The 21,785-nt window shown below is 43.2% G+C and overlaps 1 protein-coding gene across 1 annotated transcript; it reads left to right on the forward strand.

The window, feature by feature from the left end:
• Window positions 1-829: 829 nt before the first annotated feature.
• nxph2a (neurexophilin 2a) lies at window positions 830-21,785 on the forward strand (the record flags this gene model as incomplete). The annotated part of the gene is made up of 2 exons (XM_084083849.1): window positions 830-880; window positions 21,021-21,785. Exons 1-2 carry the CDS (start codon window positions 836-838, stop codon window positions 21,783-21,785), a joined length of 810 nt encoding a protein of 269 aa, XP_083939975.1. The 5' UTR covers window positions 830-835.

Raw genomic sequence — 21,785 nt, forward strand, 5'->3', positions numbered from 1 at the left:
CGCAGCGCAGGAGGAGGATGACGTTCCAGCTGAAGAGACTCACAACCAGCAGCACTTAGAACCAGAGAGAGAGGCGAGAGGACCGCGTTCGAGGCTACCCTCGTTACTATAAACGGCTCAATGCGAACGGAGGCTTTCATCAGATGATGACATCTTTTTACACTTTGTTTGTTTAGTTGTCGAGTCTTTAGTGTTGATTATAATGGCGTTGTTTGGGATTAAGTAAAGCACTCGCCCCTTAAAAAAAAACTGTTTTTGACTGGACTATTAGACGCGCAACTTGCGAGCACCGTTTCAAATCGAGAGACCCATTAGTTGTTGCATTGAAATTTAACTGCAAAACAACACTTAGGTGTCTATTTTTTTGTACTTTTTTTTTGTTTGTACAGAAAGCTACTTTAAGAGAGACACGTTATTTGCATTGACATTTAATTTAAAAAAAAAACGCTTAGGTGTCTTTTGTTTTTGCTAAGGGGGAGGTTGACTTTGAAGAGCAGAACTTTAGGGGATGGAGGGATACCTCTGGGAGGATTAGAACATCATCTGTGAATGAATGGAAGAGAATGGTTCCACCTGCCATTGAGTGAGGTTAATATTGCCTTTGGAGGAAGGTAAGGACACGTTATTTATGAATACTGTTCAAATTAATTGACATCTCTTACATTAAGATGCACGAACTGCAACATTCTTTGTTGTTTTTAATGCCAAATGTCTCTGTTCCCCTCTTCTCTCCTCACCCAGGTGATCACAGCATAATGTCTCTCCCTCAACCTTCCAAAGAGGATTTAAGCACCACTCATCTTGAATAAAACCCAGAAAGTCATCCTCATCCAAGATGAGAACACTGCAAACGCTCCTGTTTCTTTTTGTCCTGCACCAGGTGAGGTGGTGGCCAATTATTTATATGACAAGTGATTTATATTATGATCTGAGAGCAGCATTCAGGTGCTGCTGGCATATTATATAGGCTACATATCATATTATTTTATTTCCCCATATTGTTGGCTTGAAGCTGCGGAGAAGGTTTTGCAGTTTTCCCAGCAGGTGTATAATTATTATTCATTATTCATTATGTACCTATTAACCTGTCTAAAAATGATTTATTATATTATCATAGTCTTCAAAATAAATGACATTAACACCGCAGTTTAACAATTACATCTTCACAAGTGTAAATTCACATTTAGACTAGTATAACGTGGCTTGACATTAATTGACATTCTCTTGTTTATTTATATTCTATGCTTAGCTAGTTGTTTTAAACATGTTACGTTATTTAGTTGAAGGTGTTGGCAATTTTCTAAAACACTATCATAATAAAATAAAAATATAATGTGGCTAGTTAGTAGTTACTAATTTAAAATAAATGTGTATGTGTATATATGTGTGTGTGTGTGTGTGTGTGTGTGTGTGTGTGTGTGTGTGTGTGTGTGTGTGTGTGTGTGTGTGTGTGTGTGTGTGCGTTCGCGTGCTTGCGTGTGTTCGTGCGTGCGTGTATATTATGTATTTTGGTGGCCTATTATAGAAATTTCAATACTGATTTTGTTAACTGGGATTCCAAATTTGCAGGGCTGTGATGCTGGCACATGGCCAACAATTAGGCTATATGTATTATATATTGCTGAATAATATTCAGCAATATGCATAAACTCTTATGTTCCTTATACTCTGACAAAGCATTCAACTATGTTTATCTTTTTTTGCCACTTGTAAGGCTTTCTTGAGAAACTGTACAATTCGTAAAACAGTGTATGTTGTACCAAATTCCAAACGGATTACCTTATTCCAATTAAGCGTTATTTGTCATTCATCACACTTATAATTACACTGCGTCGTTAAGCATTCCGTATTATTCTAAAAAATGAAAATGTAGTTAAATGATAGTTCAGAAAATCCCCCACTGCTAAGATTTCGCAGGGTTTTCATGTTAGCCAACTCTTGAGGAGTTATTATTCCTTTCTATTCTTATATCGTCTCTGTCGGGTGGACAAAACTGTTACTTTTCAGGATTCAAATCCCAAAAATAGCAAAAGCAGCAGATCTACAAGCTTCGCACTGCGTTTCGAGCTTGCAGATCAGCCACTTTTGGTGCATTTGTGTGACGGTGTTGTATGATCAATTAGGTATATGTCAGACTGCAGTCTGGTACCGTAGGTTGGACGGCAGCCTCTGTCATTTAACGCCCGATTTATACCTCTCACACCGAAAATAGCCGATCTACACAGCTCACAACGTTGTGAGCTTGTAGATCGGCTATTATCAGTGTGAGACAATGCAGCAACCAAGTATGAATCCCGGCTTTATAGAATCATCATTCGTGACCAGGCCAGCAGTATTATTATTATCCGCTTTCACAAATCACTTCATCATGTGGCCATTTGTGGTCAATGGCAATCAATTTATTTGACTTTTCCTCCTATGCACTTGTGCAGGTTTGACCCTCTTGGTTTGAACCTCAGGCTTTTGATGTTCGAATTGTCTTTGCTGTAATGAGATAGGTCTGGGTCAACGACAAGCGGGGGCCAAAGAAAATCACAGTCAAGTGCGATGCGCGGTCGTGAGGAATCACACGCCACAAAAGCTGTTTCCAAAGCTCTCGAGTCTGTATTTACATGAGACAAACGTATACAATATGACTGAATCATTTGAGTCCACGCTTAGCCATGGGAAATTATTTAGTATTTACCGGAGATTGCTCGTCTTAAGCTGTTGGGTGAAAGCCCCGTTGTGGCCTTTAATGCTGTTTTCATTGCGTGACTAAGCTCTCCAAAGAAAGATCACGCGATTTAGGGACATACTAAAAAAAGGTTTTAATGTTCATTTCTTTCCCCAGCAAAGGCTGCAGATAGATAGATACTGTGTCCCGCATCGGGTAGCTGAATACAGCGAACACTTTATCGGCCTCAGTGCTTTATTGAGTTTAGCAATGCCCCGAACCCGAACCAGAAAATGATTGAATACGTTTTTTTCCCCATCAATGCCATACTCAGCGAGGTGCCTGTTTAAAGATAGCCTTGAGGTGTGCCGACGCTATAGCCACAGACCGCGCTTGTCTGTCTGGTCTGGGCTGAGGTTGTAATGGGCCTCGTGCCTTTGGGAATTCTTCTCCCTCCAGAGAGACTGGAGCCTGGCTCCCCGGAGTGTCTTCCTTCACACGCCTCAGTACACCCCCCCCCCCCCTCCCCTCCCAGCGGAACCCACTGCTGGCTGCCGGGGACATATTGGCCCTTATTAAATACCACCCTATGTCACGGATGTTGGCAGATGCTTCAGCAGCGAGCCAACGCTCACGCACGCACACATGCACACACCCACGCACGCGCGCAAAACATGCATCGTACAGTGAGAAAGAAGTGTGGCCACGGCATCCATCTGTGTGCCGTGTACCCCGGGGACAGATAAGAGGGTCAAAGCCTCGCTATGAGAATCCATTCTTCCTTATGACATCTTCTGCAGTCTCAACCTCCGAGGAGTGACAGCGGAACAATGTAGATGAGGACAAAACCTACTTGAGCTTTTTGCTCTCTGCCATCATCCCCCCACCTACCCCTCCCCACCACCACCACCACTCTGCTGGCTTTCATTCTGCAGATTTTTAAGGCAGAGAGAGGGAGGTGGGGTGGAATCTTGTGTTTGTGCAACAGAAAAATCCTGAGTGTGTTAGTTTAAACGCGGAGAGAGTGTTTCGCAACACCGCCCTGGATTAGCACGGCGAGGAGACGATGACAAAGTCTATTAGGCCTCTGTGTCTGTCTGACTGACTGACTGCTAGGGAAGCGCCGCTGTTTGGTAATATTATGTCACAACAAAGCGTCCATGAATGGGCCCGTGACAAGAGGATCAGTGCTAGCATAGAAATGCATAGCGTGCAGTGTTGCCAAGTCTGCTCATTAGAAGCGACTAGCTTTGGGCTTGTTGTTCTGTAAAGTCACTTGTAAATATTGGTTAGTTGCGAGTTGTGGTTTTAAAGTGTAGTTGATTATTTGGGCTTGTTTCCTAATGTTGTTTAAACCAGTGGTTCTCAAACATTTTCACATCAAAGACCCCAAAATTGATATGTATTTGCCCCCGCCCCCCCCCCCCCCCCCCCCCCACCACCTAAAAGGATTTTGTGACCCCTGTACCAGATTTGTGTTGTTAAAATGTTTTTAAAAATGAAAATTCAAAATGTTTCACTTTTTTTCAAGATTTGTTTTGAAAATAGTAGATCTACAAGCTCACAACGCATCGCGACGAGCTTGTAGATCGGCTATTTTCAAATATCCAATTGTGGCCAATTAGTCACTTCTTTTGGGTTTGTTTTCATAGACCTAGTTGCTTATTTTTCTCTTGCAAAATCTGGCAACAATGATCGCGTGTCTCCCTTTCTTTGTTAGCATATAGCGCAAAAAGGCCCAGCACAAGGCCAACGATATGTGAACATAAGAGCGTGATGCATGAAAGTGACACGGTTCCGGCTGTGCATGAGCGAGCAGGAGAAGACATCTTGTCTCTTTGTCTGCGGGCTCTACACCAATTAGAGTCCGCCCTACAACGTGAACGGGCATCACGTTTAACCACTTAAGCCCTACTACTACAGTTTATACTTCACCGTACTATGAATGAGTACAAAAATATCCAATATATAAGCTCGCAACAGATCATGATGCCATGTGCTGTGAGCTTGTAGATCTGCTATTTTCACTGTTATAGGTTGATTTATTTTTGGTAAAGTTTTGCCTGTATAATGGCATGTCCAAAATAGGGACGCCATGCAGTGTTGAAAGGGAAAAACAGATTTATTTCATTTCAATGTTTCTTTCGAAATGTTTGCCCTGGAAATTCTATATAGAATGACAATATCAGAAATAGATTGTTACTGTTAAGCTGTGCAGTTTTGTATTCTCGTAAGGTAATAATCGCAATCTACCAGAGCCTTTTTTTCCATCCCATTTCAATTGTTTTTGTACTACTACAGACTGAAGCCCAATTTAGAGTTTGTCGTATGACAGCGTTGCAGCCCGGAAATAGCCGATCTATAAGCTCACAACGTGTCGCGTCCACAACGTGCTGTGAGCTTATAGATCTGCTATTTTCGGTCGGCGACGCCACCCTACGACAAAACAGAGCATATAACTTAGGCATGAGACGGCGCAGCTCGATTCAAAGTCGGGAAAAAGTGGTTCTTTTTTTTTTCTCCACATGTTTACCCCCGTCTCCCTAACAAAACACAAAGTCTACATCAATTCCCTCTCTCTCTCCAAGGGCCCCTTCACCCTCTTTTCCCCTTCTTCCTCACGCTCAATTAGGTCTGAGTTCATTATTTATTTATTGTATATTTAAAGGCAACCGACACCGGGCGGGACGACGTGTAATAAAATGTACAGTGGTGGTTGTGGGGATTAGCAGGATGCCTCTTTAATCTCGACGCCTCTGATAATACGGCATGGGCTGATTGATTAGTTTTTCAGGAAGCTTATGTCAGAAAAACCTAATCCGTCTTTGGATTGTGCCACAGCCTTGTAAGGTTTTTTTTTTTTTTTCTCTCCCCTCTCCTCCGTTGCTCCGCCACTTTATCATGGCGGCGAATTACAGAGCTGCTGGGCTGTGATAAGGTCCTCGTTCTCTTTCAGAGCACCCCCCCCCCCCACACACACACACACACACCCGCCCATCCCATCCCCCCACCCCCTCCCCAAGCCCCCCACACAAACCCCCTCTCTCCCTATCCCTCTGGACAATAAGGAAAAAAAGGGGGAAAAAGAGAAAAGAAACAGTGTTTATATTCTTCACACCCCTGGCGCAATGGTCCTGCTCCTCACACCCCTCTCTCAGGATTTGCCTTGTAAAAGAGCGGGTGAGAGAGAGAGAGAGGGAGAGAGGGAGAGAGAGAGAGAGAGAGAGAGAGAGAGGGAGAGGGAGTGGGAGGGGGAGGGGCAGGGAGGGGGGGGCAGAGAGTGAAGAGTTTTAAGCACTTTCAACCTGGCAGCCCTGTTTTTGGGGCGAATGTGTTTTAGGCAAAAATGACAAATTTCTTTCCAGGAAATGCAAAAGAAAATGTAACCCATTAAGACCTGAGGCCGATTCTACAAATGCCTTCTATGCCTTCAGCAGTTCTCACACTTTCCGAGATTTTTCGAAAATGTTGAAAAACAGCAGATGTACAAGCTCGCAGCGCGGCACGAAGTGACGCGCTGTGAGCTTGTAGATCTGCTGTTTTCGAATAGCCAACGCTAAAATCTAAAATGAATCATGTTGCAAAAATAGCAGACCTACAAGCTCACTGCATTACATTGCATTACATACTGTACCTACCACTATTCATAATCGTATGACAAAGTATACATACTGTATGGCTTATGTGGTTAAAATCTCTTAATAAATAAATAAATACCAGTGAAATTCATAGGGAAGAAGAAGACCAAAGAAGGTCTCTGAAGGGACAGTGGCATTCAGGCTGGCAGACAACATGTTAGAAAACATCTGTGCGTGGGTATTGATTAAACATGGATCGACTGATGCCTGCATGTGTGTATTAGACCAGGTGGACACGGGACACGGCATACGTCCAGGGAATCATTTTGGAGCTTTACCATCCCCGCCGATGTGTATCGGCGACTCATATTGGGGTCAGAGTCTCTCTAGCCAGAAGGCTCGACGTGGTAATCCCTCATAAACAAAAAAACGTCTGTGACATTTGCAGTTCTCAGCCCATATGTTTGGTCTCCTCGGCCCTCTGAACCAAAGGTTGGCCATTTCCCTGCTGGAGAAATCCCTCCACAGCCCGCATGGCTTTCCGTCGGCGTTGAGCGACAGTAACCACACCACACCGCCACGGACCCCGGTATTGACAAGGACCGCAACGACCTACCAATATCACGTCTTCGGTTCATCAGTCATAATTCTGCATGCTCTGGCAATAAATCCATTGATACGTTTCAGCTGTTGAAATGAAGAGCAAGAGGAGGTCCACGTGATTGATAGGCCCTCTTGCGAACGGCAAAATGGCGACCGTATTGACAACGATGACCCCTGATAGAGCGTCTTGCAGCAGGAGAGGCCGTCAAAGCCTGCAATGCTGTACTTCTCCGAGTTCCTCTGATAATAGTTAAACCAATAGGGCATAGCTGTGGCGGCCATTTGGCGGTGCCACAGATATAAAGGCCATTTGTTTTTTCCATAGAGATTTCAGAAAATATTTATATACATTATTTCAAGGCTGGAAACCAAGCCACCCAGGCTCCTGGTGAATCATGACCATACAACATTTGATTCTGTGTAAAAACTATATTTGAAAACCGAAAAAAAAAAAAATGTTTTGACCCAGAATCAAATGTTTTATGGTCATGATTCACCAGGAGGCTGGATGGCTTGTTTCCAGGCCATTTATATAAATATTTCCGTTAACATCTATGGGAAAGATGAATGGGGTTTCTATCTGTGGCACCAAAAAATGGCAACCACTGCTACGGCCTATTGACCATAATATACTTTGTCATACAACATATAGCAAAAACAGCACATGAATAAATTGTTTTTTTTTTACTATTGTTGAAAACTTCGAAACATTTTAAATGTTTGGAAATTGTTTAGACCTTTTTAGAAATCGTAGACGTAGACATTTACTTTTTTTTTTACAATTACTTTTTTTCATCACCTATAAATGACCTGCCCAAAACAGGGATGCCAGGCTGAAAGTCGTTAATGCTCAACGATGATAGAGGCCATCAAAGCAACTGCAGTCTTGCAGTTCTCCGAGTTCCTCTCGCAATAGTTAATGCTTACGATGAACGAAAGTGCTGAGCTGTTCTGGTAGAGAGGGGGGCTGGGGGTGGGGGTGGGGGGTCTGTTCTGCTGGTCACACCTGCTCTGGCGCCAGGGACATTATGTTTAAATATGATGTTGAATTAGCCGCTTTTTGGTCCACGGCGATGAATTTTTATGGCAGACATGAAGCCCAAGGCACGGCGTCAGATCTAGAAGCGCCGCTGCCTTATGGCGGTGTCATTAACTCTCAGCAGGATCAGCGCCATCCTACACCCTCCTCAGCAGCGCCATACAGGATGTCGTCGCTGTCGGATGGAAACCTTGTATGTCCAAAACGCTTACTTTTCAGATAATGGGGGAAAAGAACATGTGTTCCAATGCATCCAATGTAGTTATAATTGAGTCACAAGCTCTTGTTAGTACTTTCCTTTGGTTCAATATGTATAAAAAACACCCACAGACACACTTTCACTTTCACAAAAACAAAATCTAAAAATGCAGATCTACAAGCTCACAACGTGTCGCATCCCAACACGTTGTGTGCTTGTAGATCTTCCATTTTAGCAATTTTTTATGTGACATTGTAGTATGACGAAGTAGGCTATAGGGTATACATAAAAAGTTGAAATATGGATATATGAGGTTTCTGCCTGACAGCAGTGATATTCAGTAGCTCCTTTAGACCAGTGGTTCTCAAACCTTTTCGTGTCAAGGACCCCCAAATTGATGTATTTGGCCGCGGACCCCCATCAGAATTTCTTTTCTGCCAGGGACCCCAAGGAGAGAAGATTTATTTTCCAAACATTTTCAATATTTTTCCAAAATGTTTTTGGCTATTTTTGAATGGCCAACATATAAATGGATACAGTGGTTAAAATGATTGCTTTAGAGTACGCATCCCCTCACAGCATCACTCTGCTGAGCCCCCCCCCCCCCCCCCACGCACGCACGCACACGCACACACACGCACATACGCTCTTAGTCAATGCTACTAAAAACGAGTCATTAATTACTGGTTGTTTCTGTCTTTGTCCAACTCCTATGTGTATAGAACAGGGATTCTCAACCTGTTTTATAAGCTCTGAACCACCAGCATATTTTAAACAATCCTCAAGGACCACCCCAACCCATCTCTCCCTATACAACTATATATATATATAAATATATATATATATATATATTCTAGTCTTTGGTATGAACACAAGGCCGCTGAGACAAACTTGGCATAGCCTATGCTGTGAACCGGTAATCACATGCGTTACAGTGTAAAACCTGGGGTCTGGCCTTGCATGATAATCAGGCTATCGATGGTTCAACAATGTCCTCAATACCAATACCTCCACTGCTCTATGTCTCTGACAAAGTTGGTATTTACCACCTGGAGTTCAAAAAAGGCAATCACATTTCCACGAGCAAAAGTGACCTTTTTTAATTAAAAATTGTATTGCGGTGCCTGTATGAGTCGCGATGTGACAGTTTTAGAATAAACATACTAAACATGCCTTCTGATTGTTCCCGGTGTTTTGCGTTCTCTCTCCTACACCTCTGAAGTGTGAGTTCTCTGTTTTACCATGTCATTTTTAGCCCTAACCAAGTGCTGTCAGCTCCCTTCTGTCTTTGCATAATTATTTCTTGTGAAGTACCTGTTTTCAGAGCTGTTTTCAAGTAAAAGAAAACAACAGAAGTGATGCCTTTTCCCTCTCTCGATTCTTCTTGCAAAGGGCAGCTGTTTCTCCTAAATCAGTCAAGGTTCAATCTGCATAGAGAACAGAAACATTTTGCTCTGTCAAATTTAGCGTATCTGTCAGGGCGAGACGCACGTACAGGAACGAATCAAGGCACAAAACAGCCGAAACGTTTTTTGAATTTATCTCCCCGTTTATACACAGTTCTGAGGTGAACAAAACGTGAAATTGAGGTTGTCAAGAAAAGAGAGAGAGAAAGAGAGAGAGAGAGAGAGAGAGAGAGAGAGAGAGAGAGAGAGAGAGAGAGAGAAATGGCTCTGCGAGAGAAACGTCAGGATTACACGTCTGAGATGAAAGCGAGAAAAAACTGAAAGCTGTGTGTGTGTGTGTGTGTTACACGATAAAATACCACAGCTCATTTAACACCCAAGGAGTTCTACAGCACAAGCACTGTTTGCCATCGTTTCTGCAGGCAGTGAAATGTACATTATTGGTCAAGAAAGTGGTAATTACGCACACGTGTGGTATATGTGGTACAGTATTATCCAACTGAATCCCTCCTATCAGACCCGAGGAGGTGTGCTGCAGGTGTCGGGGAGGCATGGTAGGAGTCAGTGCTTTGACCATGTAAGGGGATTACGAAAGTGATGATGCGTTAAAAGGTAACACCTGCCTGAAAGTGAAGTGTTCACGGCTTTACCGCTGTCAGATGTGGCAGCTGCTGAGATAACACAAGTATTCCAGATTACCTGACGGCTCTCGTCTCGTCCCTTCCTTTCCCTTCCCTTCCCTTCGTCTCCTTCCTTTCCCTTCCCTTCGCCTCCTCCCCTTCGCCTACAAATTCCCTTCCCTTTCTTTCGCCTTCCTTGCCTTCTCTTCGCTTCTGTCTCTTCGCCTCCCCTTTCCTCCCCAATCCCCTCCTCCTCTCCTCTCCTCTCTACTCTCCTCCCCTCTGCTCTCCTCAGGGTGGGTGAATCATTGAGGCTCTTCTTAGCACACCTTCAAACAGTCAGCACGTCTTGTTAGCACGTCACCGTCCTAATGAGAGACGGGTTATTATTAGTGGGTTATCATCAGGTTATCAATTGTAGTTATTATCATCATCAAACACCTGACATCCTACATTTACACAAGCTTTTGCACACTACACTAACTTCCCAAGCAACACAAAAAAGAAACTTTCCACTTCACCTCAGCCAGGATTATGTTTGGTTTCAACTCTCATAAAAGAGGAAATGATTTTGGTCTGGGCGTCATAGTGTGTTTTCCTTTTGTACTTGTGTGTGCGTGCGTTGCGTGCGTGCGTGCATGCGTGCGTGTGCGTATGAAACCATAACAACACCAGAGTTAGAGGTGCAAAGAAACAGTCGGAACCAACACAGTCCACTCATCCTTTCAGTTACTACTGAAAGGATAGGGTTGGCATCCTTTCGGATTTGAATGATTCCGGTTCTTTAAAGATACTCTCTTAACGGTCGGATTCCTTTAATGTAAAGAGGTAAAGAGATGACTGGCAACACTGCTACATAGACGTAAAACCTTACTACAGATCAGTAACTGCCTACAGAATAGATTTGAAAATAGTATTGTCTGAGATACATAATGTATGTGCTTACTGTATTATAGGTGATAGTCCTATATTCATAATGAATACACAAGACAGTAGGTCTGGGCGATATGACTTCAAATCAATATCACAATTATTTCAGACTTTTGCCCCAATTACGATTAATGATCGATTGATTGTTGTTGTTTTCTATAGCGAAAATAGCAGATCTACAAGCTCACAACACAACATTTCAATATGTTTAACCTATCAAAGAGAAGGTTGTGTGCACATCCCACGCCTGTATTTAGGCCAGGTGCTGGACATCAAGGAAGAATCAAGAAAAAGAAGAAGGAAGTCCGCACACTGTCTTCATCAGGCAAATATTTGCCTGATGAAGACCTAGAAGGTCGAAACATTGCAAAAATAAAAAGTGAGTTTCTTGGAGCTTGAGAACTGTGTGCGGACTTCCTTCTTATTTTTCTCAATATGTTTAACCTAACAATATGTTGAGAGAGAGAAGCTGATAAACAGCCAACCAGTACCAGTATATAAGAATAATAAAATCCGCCAGTATTGCTGCTGCCAAATGCGCATTTTACTTGCGTAACGTTTCGAGCCACCAAGGCTCTTCCTCAGACCCGATTTATTTTTGTATTCTTATATAACCCAACAATATACACATATTGTTCAGGCCATCGCAAAAAGCTGTCAACAGTAACAGAGCCAGAGAGAGCTGTACTGTGGAGTAGGCGAGATGTGGATACTACTCTGATGAAAGCATCAAATTCACAGCTGCTTACTCCGTCTCAGCAGTCACTGTCAACACCTTTGCAAAACGTGTAGACACATTAACCCGTTCAATCCGAGAATGCATCTGTGTCCTTTTAAGATTTTAGCTATAACCATTATTTCATACTTTGGCAATTCAAAAGATATTTTGAGATGGGGTCGGCGGCCAAAAACATAATTTTGGCGGTCCTTGACATTAAACACCTCCCCAGAAGCAAAGATTTGAGTTAAAAAAATGTTTCAAAATCATATACTGCATGTATTCAAAGATTTGCTAAAATGTTCAAGCAGATCTACAAGCTCATAGCGTGGCACTCGGTGTGAGCTGCTATATCTGCTATTTTTTGAATAGCCAAAGTATAAAATAATTGTAATAGCTAAAAATCTAAAATGACACACAGATGCGTTCCCGGATCGAATGGGTTAGCTGAACTGTTAATGTGTACAAAGCTGGTGACATGTACTCAATTAGCTGATACCCCATTTGCAAGCCCTGCAGAAGCTGTCATCACTAACAGTCGATGAGGTATGACAAGAAACATAACACGTTGTCATTGTTCACTTGGAACAGCGGTTCCCAACCTTTTCTGGATTGGGGCCCACTTGAAAATCGTGTTTTCGCGGCCCACCCATCTGACCACTACCTTAAAACAGCTGCCGAATGTACTGTGTGTGAGTTACAAAGTATAGGTGAGGTTCGGAGCTGTCAGAAATAGACGGCAAAGCTCCTATTACGTACATCTTACTTACTGCCAATGTTTTCATCCAATGCGAGTCTTCGACTGGTCACTTACAGCAGTGGTTCTCAGCCAGTGGTCGGGGGACCACCAGTGGTCCTTGAGGGGGTTCCAGGTGGTCCCCAGCTAAATGATGGAGAGTTGGTAACCAAATGGATCCTTATAGATCTTTAGCTCTTGAGAGCGTAAAATGAAACCAAATGGACCCGTAAGGGTCCATTTGGTTTCATTTTACGCTCTCAAGAGTTAAATGATTGTTAAACATCTGCATTACTTAAAGAATTGTTATTTTGAATTTTGATCAACTTTGCCTGTTATCTCTCCTATGGTACCAACATCAATACAGCATTGAATTGTGCACAACATCGTATTCAACGATAACAAAATATTCTAAGTCTTGGGTCTGAGACTCATCTCATCAAACGGTGGTCCGTGGCTCAAACGCCCAATAAATAATGGACCTTGATATGAAAAGGGTTGAAAACCACCAAGTTACAGTGTTCTCACAGTCACACACACGTACACACACGCACCACATTCATGTCACCCGTAGGTAGGTGGAGTCAGACGGATATTCATCAATTGTTTCCTCATTAAGAGTCAAAGTCATTAGATCCTGCCGGCCACTGTGAATATTCAATAAGAAGAACGCATCTTAAATACCATAATCATGCATTTAAGCCAGCGGGTCGATACCCATTTAGACCCATGACACCTGCAGCAGAAGACTTATGGTATTAAAGTCTGAGTATTAAGGAGTATCAAGCTGGACCACGTTGTGGCCTATCACACTCTCATAGGGGTCAGGTGGTAATGGCCTTAGGGATTATACTATAGGGCTGTAGATAGGCTGCACATACATACATACAGTACACACTCACAGACAAACGTGCGCTGTTGTATGGATAAACGTGCCGACACACACATGCACACACGCACACTTGCAGGCACCCACGCACGCACACACACACACATACACACTCACACACACATACACACACACACACACTATTGAATAGTGGTGGAAAAAGTATTCAAATGTTTTACTTAAGTAAAAGTATCAATACTGCAATGTAGAAGTACTCCGTTACAAGTAAAAGTCCGGAATTCAAAATATACTTGAGTAAAAGCACAAAAGTATTGGTATCAAAATGTATACGCGTCACATGTGAGCTTGTAGAGCGTGTATTTTCAAATAGCCTCGGTATAAAATAGAGCTAAAGTGGTTAATGTATGTTTTATAATGTAATGATTTATATCTGCAAAGTAACTAGTAACTAAGCAAAAGTATTAGACAATTGGAAATACTCCAGTAAAGTAAAACAAAACACCTAAAAATGTTACTTAAATACAGTACTTTGTTACTTTACACCACTGTTCTTGACACACAGGCTCTGCAGACACATAAGCAGGTAATGCAACACACCCACAAACGCGACGTTCCAAACGCATGCAATCCATGCATCAACCGGAGCCCTGAGTGACAGGTAAGATGCCCGCAGTGTGGATTTGCTGTTGCGATCCTCCTCTTCAGCGGGCTGAAACACCTGCCATGTGCTCCCCTGGCCGGCCCCTCTGATTAAGAGTGATTGCCGTGGAGCGTGAGGCTGTTGCAACCATCAGGGCAGCAATCTATTCTGCAGGAACGGCGTAGGACTGACTGCAAGCGCCCCGGCTGCCCACCTGCCCCGGAGAGCCTCCAGGGCTCTTCTCTCTCTCTCTCTCTCTCTCCCCCTGGAACCCAGGCTCTTTGTGTGAATCATTCACTACAAATGATATCGTCGCTGACGGGCTGAAACCTCTTATCTCCATAATCTAACTTTTTTGCAATCCCCCCCCCCCCCCCCCCCCCCCCCCCCGATAAATTAACGCCCCACTGCAGTGTCACACAAAATCATCAAAAGTAGCAGATCTACAAGCTCTTTTTAATTTGAATACTGAAAAGTAACAGTTTTGGACGTATGAGCCGAGGTTTCCCACCCGACAGAGACGATATGCCCCCTGTTAACGTCAGGGAGGGGACGGGGGCATAGGTGGTTTCGTGGGGGTGATAGGGTTGAAGAGACAGACTGGCTTAGTATGAACGAAGCGGATTGTCACGTTTAATGCTTGAGAGAACGAGGCTTCACTTCAGTCGATCCCTCAGCAAACTGCAGGTTGCCGCTATATAGCACTGTGGACATGCAGCAACCGGTTCTGTGGTCATTTCATTGATCAACCAGCTCAGAAAGAGAGAATGGAGCGCATCTGTTTGACTGGAGTAAAAATCCCCACCAAGGTGCTCTTTGGTACAAATGGGTGATAACATTGATTTGCAAAAAAGGGAAGAGACCAACCAAGGCACTCTTGTGGATAAATGTAAAAGCCTTTAATCGTCTGGATAAATGCATAGCAAGAATACAAAAATACACCTACAGTATACGTGTTGTGGCAACAATGCCTTCATCAAAATGTGTTGCGTTGCAATCAGCTATTTTCGGCGATGAGATTTGGTGTAGAGGGAAAGAAGGAGCGTACCAAGTATTATAGACCCCCGGGCGACTCTGGTCAACTAAGTATATAACGGCTTATTAAGCCAGTATCATTTGCGCGAGACAATCCACATTTCTTACCCAAGACGAAAGGCATCAAGTTAATGACGCTTCAGACGCAGAAAATTAGCAGAGAAATGAATTGCACCGCCAACGTGAGGTCAATTTGCACAGATAAATCCATGAAGAACAGTGGAGTGCATCGTCGGAGCTGCACTGCTTGCGCCGACGAGCAGGTTAATTGCCCATTTTGTTTATTGTGAGGAAGATGTCTAAAACCAATTCTCCCCAGGCACATATCCCCCCCACCCCCGCCTTATGTGCTGGAGGCAGGGGGGGGGAGGAAGAAAAATCGGGGCCATGGAAAAAAACACGACAGATGATTATTGTCGTTCTCAAGTAGCAAGGTGAAAAAAATAGAACTTTGGGGAGACAATGAGGATGACACAGCATAGCACTGATAGACAGAAAATAGAGAGGGGTGGTAGCAGTGGTGGAAAAAGTACTCAAATGTTTAACTTAAGTAAAAGTATCAATACTGCAATGTAGAAATACTCTGTTACAAGTAAAAGGCCTGTGTTCAAAATGTTACTTGAGTAAAAGTACAAAAGTATTGGCATCAAAATATACTTTGAGTAACAAAAGTAAAAGTACTAAAATGTTTGAAAATAGCAGATTTACAAGCTCACAACGCGAGCTTGTGGATCGGCCATTTTCAAATAGCCTATATATAAAACAGGGCTAAAGTGGTTAATGTATGTACCTATATCTATAATATAATAATTTATATCTGCAAAGTAACTATAGCAACTAAAGTTTTCAAATAATTGCAATGGAGTAAAAGTACAATATTTGCCTCTGAGATGTAGTGGAGTAGAAGTAAAAGTATTGAAAATTGGAAATACTCAAGTAAAGAAAAAAATACCTCAATATTGTACTTAAGTAGTAAATATAGTGAGTAAGTGAGTAAATATACTGAATTACTTTACAGCTCTGAGTATGACACAGCATAGCACTGATAAATAGAAAGAAAATAGAGAGGGGTGGTGGGGGGGGGACTGCTTTCGAATCATCACGAGTGTGTGCCAAGTTGAGAAAGCTAAACATCAGATTTCCAGTGACGCCATCAAAAACACCAGGACTGCAGCCTAGCCCGCGGCCCAGAACCCATCACTGCGGAGCGCTATATGTCGCCGGCCGGGCTTCGACTGCCTCGCCACAAAAAAAAATGCAATTTAACGGCATCTCCTCGGATGATCCAGCGAGCCAGATGTCACTGGCTTCTTAATAACTTTCTAGAGGCTAGTTCTGGTCACTGTGGCAATTACCTTTATGTCAGGCCTCTAAAAGATATGTCTGCCCATGGGACAAGCAGGCAGCCAGCTCCATAATGCTCATTACAGATGAATGTCCAGCCTGATTCATCCTGACCAGTGTGTGGCTGGCTTCCTATCGTTGCTCCACTGTCAGTCCACGAGTCCCACCATCACCTCTAGTTATCACTGACTGCCGCATTATCAACTCACACATGTGTGCTGTAAGGCAGTGGTGGGAAGTAACTAAGTACTGTATTTACTTAAGTACTGTACTTATGTACAATTTTGAGGTAATTTTTTATTAATCAAATTCATTTGTTTTATGGACATTGTGGCACATCACATTAGATAAGCTTAATCTAGTCAATAGAATTTCCTCAATATTGCAAGTTTGTACACTCGATTGAAGTTGAAAGAACAGATCTACAAGCTCACAGCAACGCATCTGTGAGCTTGTAGATCTCTGTTATTTTTGGCAAAGAGATTTGGTGTAGATCAGCTGTTTCACTGAGACTATTTCTTAAGGTTTGCTAGACAGCTGTATGGAAACGTATAACACATAACCATAATCTACTGATCAATGGCAATTAGTGCCAAACACAGTAAAAAACCTCTGTTAATTTAAAATGGACCCTCATGGGGCTATTCTTTACACTCAAGAGTGTGAGAATTTTTAGAGTGCAGTATCTACTCCTAATGCCTACAGAAAGGAAGTAAGAACCGTATATTGTCTCTGTCGGATGAAAACCTCATATGTCCAAAACTGTTACTTTTCAGGATACAAATTCGAAAGCATCAAAAGTAGCAGATCTACAAGCTCAAGCTTGTAGATCTCCTACATTTGATGCTTTTGTGTGACGCTGTAGTGTGATCATGTAGGGCGTTAATTTAGGAAAAAACACAAAAAAGTTAAAATATGGAGAAAATATGAGGTTTCTGTCCGACAGCAACGATATGTACAACCAGTTCATAGTGTTCCTTGATGTTGGCAGGGTGCTTGCTTTGCTGTGGTTTGTGCTGTGGAAATGATTTTCAGCTCAATACTGTAAGTCTGAGGTTTTTATCATAACAATGTGTCGTTTCAAGTTAGCCTGGACTGCCTATAGCAGCATAGCAACTCAGATTAAGCAATCTTAATTAAGCCTTTGTGGATTAATTCTCCTTCATTAGACCTTGGGATTTTTTTGTGGCTTGTTACGTAGAAATTCTTATTCCTGTAGTTTAACTTAAAGGAAGAAAAAAACACTTCCTTCAGTGTGTGCGTGCGTGTGTTTGTGCGCACGTGCTGGCTTTCGGGGTCTCTGTGCCTCATCTCTCGCAGGGCGCTAGTATTTAGAGGTCCCCTGCTATGTGATCCACTGTGATGTCACAGCAATTTCCCCAGTTGCTCATCATACTTAAAGATGCCTCTCTCTCATTTACAATTATAATCATCCTCATACAAAGCTCACCTGAGGTTTTTACACAGAGAAAGAGGAAAATTTGGTTTCCCCCCCCATCTTGAAGCTGCGCCGCTTGAGACATGCAATGTGTAATGAATATCTTATGCTGGTAGGGTATAGACGACGGTGTTGCCATGTCTGCTTATTATAAACGACTTTGGGCTTGTTCTTTCTGTTAAAGTCACTTGTAAATATTGGTAGTTGCGGGTTGCGTTTTTTTTGGGGCTTGTTTTTAAACCAGTGGTTCTCAAACATTTTCATGTCAAGGTCAAGGACCCCCCCAAATTAATATGTATCTGTCCGCAGACACCCATCTGAAAATGTTGTGCCAGAGAGCCACGCAACCCTAAAATGTTTCAAATATTTCATCATTCCAAGATCTTTTTGAAAATAGCAGATCTACAAGCCCACAACGTGTCACATCGCGACACGCTGTGAGCTTGTAGATGTATAATTAATTGTATATACTGTAGATTTAAAGTGCTCATGTGGCCTAGTAGCTTCTTTTGTACTTGTTTTCATAGACCTGGTTGCTTATTTCTCTCGCAAAATATGGCAGCACTGGAAAGACGAGTACCATTCCTTGTGTTTTCACAGCAGTGGAGCAGTTCCCCCTATAGGGACTGCACACTGTCTCACTGACTTTAATGCTCATCGTGCCCCACTATTCATGGCGTTCCAAGGAGCCAAATCGAATTAACAAGCGAGAGCTGCCACAAGATGCTGTTAAATTGCGATATCAGTGGGGAAATGTGGGGGAATGGAATTGGTTGATTAAATGCCTGTGAATTTGATGAGCCACGCGGCGGGACGTTATTACGGTGTTTCCCCATTCATTTGTGTTTATGGGGGAATTGTCTTAATTAAGCATCGTCGTGAGGAGTGATAGATAGATGGCCCGGGCCAGCCAGTCGTCTGTGGGAGAGACGCATTGATTTCACATTATACACGTCCAGGGCTCTCAAATAGCACAGCCATTATGCCCTGCTTTCCACATTAACGTGTCGCCACAGTGTGGGTCAGCTCAGCTCGGCGACAGCAGCATTCCTTTACAACAAAATTCACATCATAAGTTATGCGCCATTACAACACGCTAGGGTATTTTAATTATTCAACATCTGCCGTGGCACATATTGCATTTTTTATTTGACAAATGGATACAGATGTGGCGGAAATAGTGTGATGCAGTATAACAAAACAAATGGCAAGTATAGACGGACCGGGTTTTGTCGGCTGTGTACACATGTGCTTCAATTAAGCTTACAGCAAAATTATAATTACTCTAGAAGTAGCGTTTAGCAGGCTCTGTGAGATTCCAAGCAGCCGCTGCTCAGTGCTTTCACATCTGTTTCTCGCCGTGATCCCTAAAACCGGGCCTGGGGAAAGCCAGCACAACTAATTACTAATAAAACTAGCTAAGCTTATTGCCATGAATTATTAAAGTTTTATCTAAAGTAGACCAGGAATCACTCCTCAAGCTAAAACGGGCTTTGAGGTGCAAGGAGGGATGACAGTTCTGCACTGTGTGTCTGGATTAGAACTCTTGAGTTTTTTTTACGACTTTTGAAGTCTGTGCTATTGTTGTTGGGAATATTTAGAACAGTAGTTCTGAAAGTCGAGGCCGGGGACCCCCAGAGGGGTCCTTCCCAGCATAATTAGTTAATATATCATCAAAGTTGAACCAGTTTAACCCTAATTTATACTTCAGCTATTCACATAATAAGTTACACAGTTAGTTACACATTAAAGATGTAGTGCAGATCTCCTATTTTTGAACAAATGGACCCCCCGCCCCCAGGGGTCCAGGGGCTAATTTTAACCACTTTATCCATATTCTATACATTGGCAATTGCAGCACGTCACTTCGTGCCACGCTGCAATATTGTATATCTGCTATTTTTGAACATTAAAAATAATTATCTTGAAAGTATTGGAACATTTTGAATGATATTGACATTTTTGAACACAAATCTTCTCTTCTGGGGGTCCCTGCCACAAAGCATTTTCAGATGGTGGCTCGCGGCGAAATACACATCAATTTGGGGGTCCTTGGCACCAAATAGTTTGAGGACTACTGTTTTAGATTAGAAGACCCATGGGCCCCATTATTCATACAGTATCAGAATAGTTCTGATCTGGGAGCAGTTTTCCTATTAAGGCCTGGGGAGATTCCATGCACTCTCTCTGACCTGATAAGTCATTCCAAATACTGTCATTCTCAGAAGGTTTGCACAAAAATGTGATCATTTTATTAGAGCGTTCAAATTGATTGCCATCTCCATGAATTAAACCCTATGTACTTTGACAGGGGTCGCCCAGTGGTCTATAATTGACCCCCTAATTTTTTTCCCTCTACAAAAAAATAAAAAGTCTGCCATAAATAGCAGATCTATAAAGTCACAACACGCTTGTAGATCTGCCATTTTCGCTGAATGTTTGCCTATTGACATGCACAGAATAGGGATTTACAATTTAGGCATTTAGCAGACACTTAATCCAGAGCGATTTACTGTAAGCAAGGTAAACACAAGGTAATCAAATGCATAGAGACAGTGTAGTGCCTCAGTAATCCAGGATCACAGAAGGATCTCAGTAATCTAGGGATACAAGGGTTCATGTGGTTAAAATCTCTATACTTAAGTAAACTAATACTTAGTTGATTGGGGACGGCTTCGTACTCCGTCTTCTTCCCCTCTCTTCGCCGAAAATAGCTGATCTACAAGCTCACAATGTGTTGACGACGCTTTGTGACAACACCACATTGTGAGCTTGTAGATCTGCTATTTTCCCTGAACGTTCTCCCCAGAATAGGGATAAGCTAGGGTTAGTGGTTTAACATTTCAAATGCAGACGGAGAATTGTCAGAGGTTATTTGATTGAATATTTAATATCGTCTCTGTCGGGTGGAAACCTCATATGTCCAAAACCGGTACTTTTCAGGATCCAAATTGAAAAACAGAAAAAGTAGCAGATCTACAAGCTCAAAACGCGCCGCTTCGTGCCGCGTTTCGAGCTCGCAGATCTGCTACTTTTGATGCTTTTCTGTGACGCTGTAGTATGATCAAGTAGTGCCGTTGATTTTACGAAAAAAAAAACACAAAAACTTTCAAATATGGAGATAAGAGGTTTAGGCCCGACAGCAACATATTTTTCAAATATTTCTTTATGCTTTCTGTGTCACTGAACTCTCTCTCTCCTGTGTCCTTGTGTGTTCTCTCTCTGAAGGTTGCGTGCAGGAAAGCAGCGCAGGGAGGAGCGGCGACGGAAATCATAGAGTGGGGGGAGAGCGAGAGCGAGCAGAAGTTCTCTCCCACGGGGGCCAGCCCGCGCATCCTCAACCCCCTGCGGCTGTTCGCCAGGGGCTCCCCGGGGCTAAAGAGCCACATGAGGGAAGTGACATATTTGGAGAACACGGAGGACTTCTGGGACTGGTTATCCAACCAGACAGATGTTCAGGGGGGCGCGGCGCAGGCCCGGGCGAAGCGCCGGCCCATCGTCAAGACCGGCAAGTTCAAGAAGATGTTCGGCTGGGGCGACTTCCACTCCAACATCAAGACCGTCAAGCTCAACCTGCTGATCACGGGCAAGATCGTGGACCACGGCAACGGCACGTTCAGTGTGTACTTCCGCCACAACTCCACGGGCCAGGGCAACGTGTCGGTCAGCCTGGTGCCGCCGTCCAAGGTGGTGGAGTTCGAGATCGCCCAGCAGTCCACCGCCTCGCTGGAGACCAAAGACACCAAGTCCTTCAACTGCCGCATCGAGTACGAGAAGACGGACCGCAACAAGAAGACCGCCGTGTGCGGCTTTGACCCGTCCAAGGTCTGCTACCAGGAGCACACGCAGAGTCACGTGTCCTGGCTGTGCTCCAAACCCTTTAAAGTCATATGCATCTACATAGCCTTCTACAGCGCGGACTATAAACTGGTGCAGAAGGTGTGCCCCGACTACAACTACCACAGTGACCAGCCCTACTCCTCTACAGGGTGA

This window comes from Gymnoscopelus microlampas (assembly GCF_963454915.1).
Source record: "Gymnoscopelus microlampas genome assembly, chromosome: 17".
Lineage (NCBI taxonomy): Eukaryota > Metazoa > Chordata > Actinopteri > Myctophiformes > Myctophidae > Gymnoscopelus > Gymnoscopelus microlampas.